The sequence below is a fragment of the Oenanthe melanoleuca genome, chromosome 4 (genome assembly GCF_029582105.1).
Source record: "Oenanthe melanoleuca isolate GR-GAL-2019-014 chromosome 4, OMel1.0, whole genome shotgun sequence".
Classification (NCBI taxonomy): domain Eukaryota; kingdom Metazoa; phylum Chordata; class Aves; order Passeriformes; family Muscicapidae; genus Oenanthe; species Oenanthe melanoleuca.
This window is the reverse complement of record NC_079337.1, coordinates 43,971,674-43,982,871: the sequence shown is the minus strand read 5'-3', so window position 1 is coordinate 43,982,871 and position 11,198 is coordinate 43,971,674. Positions and strand designations below refer to the sequence as shown.

General features: G+C 37.3%; 1 protein-coding gene across 1 annotated transcript in view; it reads right to left on the bottom strand.

The window, feature by feature from the left end:
• Positions 1-3,769: 3,769 nt before the first annotated feature.
• CHIC2 (cysteine rich hydrophobic domain 2) overlaps positions 3,770-11,198 on the bottom strand; it is a 30,952-nt gene continuing 23,523 nt past the window's right edge. Inside the window, exon 6 of the mRNA XM_056490511.1 lies at positions 3,770-10,944. Within this exon, the coding sequence (XP_056346486.1) occupies positions 10,894-10,944 (51 nt within the window). The 3' untranslated portion in view covers positions 3,770-10,893. The remainder of the gene's footprint in view (positions 10,945-11,198) is intronic.

The following is an 11,198-nucleotide window of genomic DNA, read 5'->3' as shown; positions in this document are numbered from 1 at the left end:
ACCAAAAAAAGGGGAGAACAGAAGGAAAAAGCAAAAAAAACAAACAAACAAAAAAAAAAAAAAAACCAAAAAACAAAAACAAACAGTTTTAGTAACAACGAAGGGTAAAGTTCAACCACATCCATATAAATAACATCGATATTAGTGCTGGGAAGTAAATATAAAGCATTTTATAATAGAATTTAGAAACCATACTGCACTGTTTAATATGAAAATAATAGCCTTTCTAGCCAGTACTGTTAGAGTACTTATTTAATCCAGGGCAGAATTGGCTAAGAAACCATCCACTCTACCATGGGAATGCTTAGCTCAGTATCTGGTAGGTTGCCAGCCATTTAAAATGTTTTTGTGTTGGTTTAATGATTGTTCCCATGAGCACTGACAGTAAGGGTTGACATTAATTAAAATACTAAGTCATCAGAGTTTGCATTGTGAGGAGAGAAAGAATGGGCTGGATCCAATTGTCTTCAAGGTTTCTTCAGCCTTCCACGTTTTTCTCTTAGCTGGCATCATACATGCCAAGTATCCTTTTAGCTGAGGTGTAACAATGTAAACAGGCTGTCTCCACATATACAATCTTTTCAAGTTTTTCACATACTTCCATTTAACTGATTAGAGGATAGTCATTAAAATCAGCTAATCATGTAGTGTGGCTGTGTTCTGAATGCTAAACAAAATGCCTAAATTAAAGAGGATTTTAAAACAGTGTCTGCTTCTCAATTTATTTCGTCTATATACTCAATGGCACATAATACAGTATGAATTCTGGGCTTTATCCTCATTAACCTCAAAACTCACTATCTCATATAAAAACAGGCTATCTCCATAGAGTGTGTTGCAAAAGCTATGAAAAAAAACAAACTAGAGATATATTCTGGCATTCTGGAAACATGATTAAGTATTTCACTTAGAACTGTGAAATTAAACCAGAATGACATAAAATCCTAAGACCCACTGCTAAAATTATTTTTGCATCATTCAGGTAGAATAGCTATCCTTATTAATTCCTCTCATTTTATTAAACAATTACTCAAGTTCCAGATCTTCAAAGGTACACAAACAGGAAGTCACTTAACACCTGGAGTCCTCAAAAGGTCCCCTCAAAAATAAGTAAAGAGGCTGAGTTCTACTCCCATCCATTCAGCAAGCCTCTGTTTCCAACCTCCTAGCAGGGGCTTAATACTGCAAAGAGCAAAAATGCAAGACAAAGTTTATTCTACATATAACATGATCAATACACTAAGGAAATAGACTTCTGGCTTGACCAATATAAAGAAGCAAGCTGAGCCTACACAAATGCAATGGGATATTTTCACAATAAGCAAAATATATCATAAAGGAGACTGGCTGGTCCTGATGCAAAAGATGGAGCAACCCTTTCTATATATGAACCACTTCTGCTCCTCTTGATCAGAAGTCATGTGAATCTGCAACTTTGGGTCACCTCTATCTTGGCAAAGACTTAAATCTAAATGAGGTGCCTGAAACCAGTTACCACCCCAGCTCATTCACCAGCACACAGCTCACACCATTACAGCAGCGGGCTGCGTGAGAGAAATCCTCATCTCTGAATATGTGCAACCACCACTGTGCTTTGCACAAACTCTGCTCCTTCACCTTCTTCGTGGACAGACGGACCTGCTCTGCCGTCCTGACATCAAACAGGAGCAGGGGTTTTAGACCACCCCAGGCAGATTTCTCTGACGGCAAACCCTGGAATATGGGAATGCTCCTTAGCTTTTTGGTGTACATGTTCTCCGAATAATCTCGTATAAATAAACTACCTGTACTTTGAGTCACTTAGGAGCTTATCTATGTAATGTAGAAGAGCCAGAGAAGGCAGTGGAGGTCCTTGTTGTTGTATGTGAGTGCAGGAGGTTTACGTCCTCCTGAGACTTGCCTTCAGCCATTTGTGGACACAAGGTTAAAAGATTTTGGATGGTTTAAAATTAATCTTTTTATTCAAATTCTTGGACTTAGTTGGGGGGTTTTAAGATTTGTTTTTCTGGCGGAGTTGCTTTTTCAGGGTGGTGGTGTTTCTCTGTTTGTTTCCTTTTGAAGGACAGGCAGGCTCGCAGGGATGTGGCAGTGCCCGGAGAGCCCCACCGGCCCCTCGCTAAGGGCGCCACAAAGGCAGAGTGCCCGAGTGCAGACTCAGCTCGGCCTGGCCGCGGCGGTGCATCGCTAAACCGGGTCCCGCTGCTCCTCGGTGCTCCCTCCGAGAGCCGGGGCACCGCGCCCGGGGTGCGGCCCGGAGGGCACGGGGAAGACGGGCGGCGAGGAATCGCTGCGGAGGTTTGGGCGCGCTGCTGCAGCTCCCCGGAGCTCGCTGTCCCGCCGGCGCCCCGCGGCCCGGGGAGCCGGGAGGGGCCCGCCGTGCCCGGGCGGCGGGCGGTCGGAAGCGCTCGGTAATCCCGGGGCCGGGGCGCGGCGAGTGGGTGGTCCGGGCGGCCGGAGGCGCGGGCTGTCCCCCTGCCCCGGCGCCGGGCGCGGCCCGCTCCCGCTCCCGCAGCTGGGCCGGAGGCGGCCCGCAGACCGCTCTCGGCACATTTCTTCATTTCTCACTTGAGTGCCCTTCTTTAGTTCCTTTTCAACTGCCCACTTTATATCGGCTTCATTACACCACCGCTCCATTTGTGATGTAAATCGGGAAACTCAGGGAAGTTTTTCTTTTGGCCTTGTCTACGGAAGAATACCGAGAGGTATTCAAAACGTATTAACACAAATCAATGGCACCAATAAAAGCAAAATCTCCTTAGCAACATAATCTTGATTGCAAAAGGAGAACTGAGAGCATTTAGCAGAACAGTGGCCCACATGGAATACGCATTTGTCTAGAAGAATGCAGCACAAAGCCTAAAAGAGAGATGCTGAAAAAATCCAAAATTAACTCACACTGAACAGTTACTCTTTTTTTCAAAAGTACACAATTGGCTACATTAAATCTATCGTGCGCTTTTCTGCTCAGCAACATTGTATCTACCGCTTTCCAAGCCCACATTACAACACCCGGAATGCTTCACAGCGCCGGGCAGCAGCACCCCTCCCCACCCGCACGTCGGGACATGAGCATGTCTAACACACCCTCTCATATATGTTAGAGACATTATGCACATGCACATTAAAAAGAGCCTGTGAAGGCTTCTACACTAGAGTAACCAAAGAGCTTAAACTGTTTCACGCAAGGAAAAGCTGCCTGTTGATGAGAACCAAGGCCATCCTCGGCATGGCAGAGAACGCAGGCTTAGTTTTTGTTCATAAGGTTCAGGTTAACCAGCATTTCATATCGATTGGTCTGAAAAACACGTGAATTGCATGGATGGGAATGATTCCCTTCTGAATAGGTGGTGTCTGCTTTAACTAGATGGAAACCCTATCTTGTTTGAGAGCACACATGAATAAAACATAAAAGCGTAGACACAGCTTCAAAATCACCATTCAACCATAATGATAGTACATTTAATAAATCCTACTGTCATTAGGGCTTGAAAAGCAAAGAACTCCAAATGTGGACATAATGAAAAACCAGTTTGAAACACTTAAGGCAAGCAATGCCTGTAATTTGGTAACTCCAGTCCTAGAGTCGCCTAAATTATGTAAAATAATTTTCTCTCCCCTCTCAGCCATGCCCCCCATTTAGACTAAAAGTATCAACTGGAAGCAAGATGTGACCATTGCACAATACAGCAGTTTCTCAAGTTTTTCCTTTTCTTCCTCTCCCTACCACCCCCTCCCCCAACACAGATGGAAAACGGTAAGGCTCAGAAGATAGGTTAACCATTATTTTATTAGTTTATAGTACATACAACTTAAGAAATGCTTTTAAAAAAGTTTATTGGAGTCCATTCCAATTCTGGGTCAGGTCAGGAAAAAAATAATGTCGATGTATTAAATAATATTTTATAATTCAACAATAGCTTAGCCTCAGTAATTTAGCACACATGGTTAAATATTCTTAAATATGCGTATATACAATTGTGCAGCCTTTAAAAAGTCCTTTGATTCCTATCGTCTCCTCCCAAAGCTGTGCACCCTGTAAACACAGAACCGGCTTCTAAGCTTTGAGTCTCTCACCCAAACTTAGGATACTTGAAGAGGAATGTTAAAATAGTGGAAATCACAGCAGCCCTAGCTTTCTAAACTCTCTGAGAGAGGAGAGATGTCCAATAGGCAAAATTAACATCAAGTCTATCTATAAGTAGCAGCTTCTTTAATTTCCAGTTTTAGGTTAATTTATTGCTTACACATTTTCTGCTTGAAATGGATTTTAACATACTTCTGGGTTTTAAGGATTCCCTCTTGATGGCAACATCTTTTCATCTTATTTACCATTACTGCTTCATACATTTAAGGTCTTTCCTAAGCACACACAGTCCCATGCAATTCTCTGCAAATTCTTTTAAAGCAACGTGAGTTACACAAGTCTAATTTAGCACACAATATTTAGGCACTGTTTTGTAGTTTACTATTCTCTTCCAAATTTATGTTTGGAATGAGTTCATATTCTGATTGCCATACTCTATCCTTTATGAAAACAAAAATCTGGATTACACTTTTCAAATCAGGACCTACTTTGCATTCCTTGTTATCTCACTGAACCAAACTGTTCATTGACAATATTAACCAGTAGGTACCCCACATATTCCAACAACTTAGAAAGCCTATTGCCAGCATAAAAGGATCAGAGATAAACATTTGGAGTGGATGAGTTAGATATTTATATCAGCACAATGAAACCAGTTTAAACATATAGCTACTAAAAGTATCATTTACATTGCATCAGGATGACTTTTTGAAACATTTCTAAACATAACTTAAACAATGTATTCATAAACCTAAAATACTGTAACAAAAAAAAGTCTTCAGCTGACTACTAAGTCTAGTTTTCAACACGAGGCAAAATAACTTTCTATTATTAAGCTATAAATGAGGAGCAAAAAACAACAAAAAAGCACGTTTCAATAAACATTATAAAAATCTATTTGTTCTCTAAAAATGAGCACTTGTCAACAGTTCCCTTCTCCGTAAAAAACTACAATTAACTACAAAAGTCTTACTTACCTGAACTTAAATTGTACTAACCAGATCCTACTTGTGGGCCTTAGATATACTGTCACATGACAGGAGATGTCTGGACAGGTCAAGAATTTTCTTTGGAAACAATTAGCCATGCATTACAGGCTCCAGCTTAGGAAAAGACTGTTCTGCACTTAGTGCAGGTCTCATCAGCAATTCCATTTTGGTCTGGCTATTTTAAATGAAGAGATGCTGAGTTTAGAAGAAAGCTTACCTTCTGCATTATTATTCTGCATGACAGCAGAATTGTCTATCCACTAGAGCATAACCAAAATAAATTAGTAACACAGCAAAATAAAAAAGTGAACAGAAGTTAACACATAATTACATAATTACTGAAATGGACTGCTAGCTTTTGCTGGACTTGCATCATTCAATACCATTTCATTAAGTTCAAAACTATTTTCTGTCATACTCACAGAACTCTAAACCTAATCCCCAAATCCAATCTTTTGAGTGTTGTTTCCCTTAACTCCTATGTTTTATCTTTTGCCTCACTAAATTGTTCCTACTGGTCTGTTGAATTTTGAGGAGCCAAGCATTTATGAATCCTTTTTCAATAAAATTAATCCTAATGACATATTAATGAGCTGAACAAACCAGAAGACTTTTTTTAAAGGACAACTTTCATGAAACCAGTAAGATGCAGTTTTATAAAAGATGTATATTACCCAGTGTTATGTGGTAGGGATACATACATGCACCAGCACAAGTGTCAACATAGGAAGTTTCATGCAAGGAAATCAGGGGGTTTTCATTTTTCAAACATGGTTTCTAATTAGCCTACACTGACTGAAATATCAATGTGCAGAAAGATGAAAGTTCAAAAATGAATGAAATGCAAAATACTGTTACCAACAAAACAATACAATGGATATCTAATGAAGAATAAATGCATGTTTCAGTAGTGAACCTTTTTCACTTCTGGAGTACTTCTCCCCTTGAAATTATTCTACTTCCTTAAAAAGAATGATACTGTTTTTTTAGTACACCAGTATCCCCTGATTCACCCAGCCTACAGAGAGAACTTTACAAAGAATAAACACAGGAATTAAGAAGGTAGCACCATTAGAAATAATCACTCCATCCAAGTCAGAAAAAACCCCCTTCATTTATCCTTATCCAACATACTTTGACATTCAGCAGCCTAGTAATACAGGGTAAAAGAAGCTCTCTTAACTTTATATTGGTAACATTCATAATGGTCATGCATATTACAATCAAGTTTCTAGGGTGACCTTTGCAAAGTAAGCCTTCATGCAGATAGGCATTCAACTGTTTAATTCCATGTTCGTATTTCCTATTAGTCCCTGAGAAGTTAATACTTCTACCTACAATATGGCTATTAAAGGCAATATAATGATCATACACTTAGCTGTTTGTCATGGAAATGCAATGTGGCTATAGGGAGAAGCACAGAAATTACAGCAAATTAGCAGTGATGAATACAGATTTCTGAAATGCTTTCTTTTCATAAGCAAGGTTGCAGAAGAGCAACATAAATTATTTTAGTCACAGATACAAAACTAGCCAGCAGCACTTACCCTTAATAAGTCACTACTATGAATCCAAGACATTTGAGGCTCTGAGACCTCTCTAATTGAGTGTTTCCTTTACACAAAATCATATGGATTTTGACCTAATGTAGGGTCATCATGATCCTTCTTTTAATTACTCAACAGCAGTGCTGGGAGAACTTAAAAGAGTCATGGATTTTCTCTGCTTAACAAGTCTTTCACTTCTTCAATTAAAGTGATCCCTTTAAACTGTTCAGAATTCAAATGGGGTTATTGGTGGACAATTTGCATTATTGCCAGCTGCTCAAAACCCATAAACTAGGGCTCCAAAACAAGGGGATCAATTTAAAATTAAGACTTCGGGATGGAGGGGTGGAGGGAAGGGAATAAAGACAAGTTCTTTTTCCTTGGCTCCTGGCTTCTAAGCAGTTACAGATTGTGTTTAAAGCTCTTCCTACAACCTTTGGGGATAAATGATGACTTTCAGAAAAAAATAAAAAAATTAAAACTGACTTTTAAGTAAGCCTGCATCTGAGAGATAGCATATTAGACTTAAACATCGTGGTCTTGAGATTACAAAAACATATCATTTAACAAATTCATTTAGAGATTATAATTTACCTGTAAGTACTGTAAAAAGTTTTTATAAATTATTCTACTTGGGTATTGTGGGAAATTTTGGAATTGCATAAATAGTTTATTAAAATTACTCTTACTGACCTATTACAAAAATTTACTGACTCCCTGTAACCTATCTCCATAAATATTTTCATTTCTGGTGAAGTTTGTCATCCCAATATAAACTTCAAGTCACAGCTATTTAACAACAGATGAGCTCTTCAGAATTCTTCATGTAGGGTCAGAGAAAAAGTCCTTCTCCCTCAGAACTTACTTCCACCTATAACTAAAAAATTTAAAAGAATTTGTTTCTACTATATTACAGTAAGAAAGAAATCTTTATTCACTAGTTAAAGGTGACTATATCTAAAAATAATAATTAGCTCACACAGGGATTCATTGATGCCTTCACCATTAGTTTAGCAGGCTAAATATGAACAGGCATAATTAGTATCACTTGCTAAATGATTAATATCAACTTGATACCTAACTGTTCAAGGAAATTTGAAATAGATAAGATAATTTGTAGGAATTGCTGAGTTGAAAGAAGTTAAGCAAGTTAGTATAATGTAATAGTTACTTTAGCAAAGAGAAGGCTGTATCCTGGAAGTCCTACTATAGCTTCTGGTCTGCTCAAACTACGATTTCATTCTTTGCCAAGTGACAAAAAAGGTAATATGTCTTCTTACTAGCAATCAAAATAAATAGATTTAGTATTTCAGAAGCAACATCAAAAGAAAATCCTGACAACTGCTGCAGGCATTGAACAGTTGATTAAAGCTCCTGCCATCTTCAATTTCCACCATTGCAATTAATGAATTGAAAGGGATTGTACGAAAATGTTTTGTAACATTCTTACCAGGTGAGTATACTACTACTTCAGGAAAGTGCCACTTCTGAGATAAAACTCATCTCTATATAGAGACAGTTTCTCAAGGTTCTTGATTATATTCTACGCCAGAGATATTGTTTTAATAAAATATCCGAAATACCTTTTGAGAGAGCAAGTCGGGCCTCCTTAGAAAGGGATTTAACTTTTTAATTGCTCAGAGCTCTACGTTGGATGTCAATACTATTTCTTAAAGAAAAAGTCACAGCTAAAATACAGAAATGCCTGCTAACCAAGCCTATGACTGCTGATGCACCTAGAAGTAGACAAGTTCTCAAGCATCACTACCATTAATGTGGAAGTTTGGCTAAAGGGATATTCTGTAAGCCACACTCTGCTCTGCTCTGGTCTCAGCACACATCACACCCAAAGCACCTCTACTGTCACTGGGTTTGGGTGCTGCTGGCAAGGTAGCTGTGAACGTGGACAGAACATCCTATAGGAAGTTTGAGTAGTAAACTAAGGCAAATAGCTCCTATGAACATATCACAAGCCATATCCTCCACTAGAGTGGAGGGATGAGTTTCCACGAGTGGAAAACTGAATCCATGACACAAATTATCTCTATAGTCAAATGAAAATTTTTATAAAATCTAGGCCTCATATGATCCAATATTCATTTTATTGAAAACTGACACTTAAAGAAATCAATATATATTTCTGGTCATAAGTATTTATCACCAGTTATCACTTCTGTTCAATTCCAACCTCCCCAGTTTCCACTGCCATCAGTGTTAGATTTCTGTCCTTCTGCAGGCTGAAACTAGTACGAGGTTATAATTAATACTTCTGGGTGAGAGGAGTGCAACAGACCCATATTTGTACTGAAGAAGAGATTGAAATTGATTTCTAGAAAATTATAAACAGTTACTTCGTAGAGAAACCAAGGGTGGCACTCAGAAGACCAAGGCCAGCACAAAACTGGGATTTGTTAATTAAAAATCATACTCTGTTAAGTCAAAGAAACACCCTTGTAGGCTTGTATGAAAAGCATAGCTGAGCTATTTTCTAAGTGAACAGTAGTAATCCACAGATGAATGCTGAGCAAAGGATGAATTTTGGGAACAGATACAGAAGGCTTAGATTTAAGAAAACTTAAAACTTTCTAGACCACTCCCACAATGAACAGTTTAGGAATATAATACTCACTAAGGAATATTTTACAGAGAATAAATATTTTGAAGACATAGAAAAATAGTTCACAGCATCAAGGTACCTGTAATACATTACCTTGAAATAAAACTTGTATTTAAAAGATTAAAAAGAGAAGACTATTCTTGTAGTGGTATCAACTTTTCATTCATACAAATATTAAGCAGAGTATATCTGGTTTTTTTTATATATTCACATTATTGCTTGCTAACATAACTGTACAAAGAACATGTTCTTAACTTACATCAATTTCATGTAATTTCAGTAACTGTAGATACCTAAAGCAAATTTTACAATATGAGAGTTGCAATTAAAAAAAACCCCCAAAAGCTATGTGTGAAGATATGTACAACTAAAGTATTACCAGAAGAAATGAAATATAACTGGCCTGACCCAAACATACATCATAAATCCAGTTTAAAAAAAGTCTTATACTTGTGCAGAAAATAACCTTTGTAAACCGAAATGAGCAGAAGAAAGGGTGCAATAAATAACTGCCTAACACATCTAAATTTACACTGTTGCCCAGTATACCCTGCTTTGATGACTTTTAATACATGGCATTTGCATCTGGAACTACACTGTTAAAGAACTCTTCAATAACTTCTTTCTGCTTATGTGGCTTTAAAATAAACAAAAAAACCCCATGAAAGGTCCTCTTGGGCAATTAAGTTTTAGTAAAACAAGTCCTTCTGCACCCCTGTGTACAGGATCTGGTAAACAGTATGAATAAAGCTGGCACAAGGCAACTGACTGAATTAAAACAGCTACATTATAAAATGTAATAATAATATACTTCTGTGATCTTGAGTTCTACTAACCAGATGCATGCAATGCTCTCAGTGATTCTTCTAGTCTGAGTAAAATAATTCCACTTGGCTGCCTTTTTTTTTTTTTTTTTTTTTTTTAATTTTTTAAAGCCAAATTTTTTCAGAACCAGTTGACAAGACTTCTTCGTGAAAAGCATGGAGATTTCTACTAACAACATCCAGGTTCCAAAAATCACAGTTTCAGAAAGAATTTTGTCTCCTCCTTTTGCTGGAAGGGATAGTCAATATCCCAAAAGAAATAAAAGTATTTACAATTGACTAGTCACTGACAGAAGTTTCCAAACATCTTAGAAGGAACTTCAGCATGAAGTTCAAATGAATGACTAAAGGGATTTACACAAAGTACATCAATCAGTTGTATCATGTTAGGATAAAAAAATACCTGTTCACTTGTATATAATTTTCAGCTGTGTATTTATAGTAATATATATATGTACACACGCGCGCACACACATATAAAAGACTCTTTTGAAAATCAAGATACATTAATAAACAGAAGTAGCAAAAGTAAAAATAACTTAAGTAGTAATTAACATTTGTGTGAAATTACTTTGCAGATTTTGACCAAATGCACTTAGAACATACTCTTATTTAAAAAAAAAAAACAAAAAAAACCAACAAAAGCACAAAAAATAACTAACCAACCAAATATAAACCAAAACAAACAAAAAAAACCAAAACAAACAAAAAACAAATGAAACCACCACAAGATTCTGTAGAACCAATGTTATGTCACTACCAGGAGAGCACCAAGCAAGGCACCATTGGAAAGACAACATACTTGAATAAGTCTCTATAAATAAATCAAATGCTAATCTGGTCGAAAAATCGGTGTCTTTGGTAAAAATTCTATAAGGATGACCTGTATAAAAAGAAAACAAATATGTATTAAAGATGGTAGCAATCCTATTATCTATCACAATGATAATTCACATGGTTTAAGCTTTGGTGGTTTTTTTTTTAGTATATCAAGTGATGAAAAGCAGAAATCATGGCATATGTCTCAGGTAGGAGACATTAGAAAAGTCATGTATGATAATTGGTTTGGGATTGAAGACCAATACTCAAAGAATCAAATTCACCTGGAAAAGTTTGCCTACTGACATGAAACACATA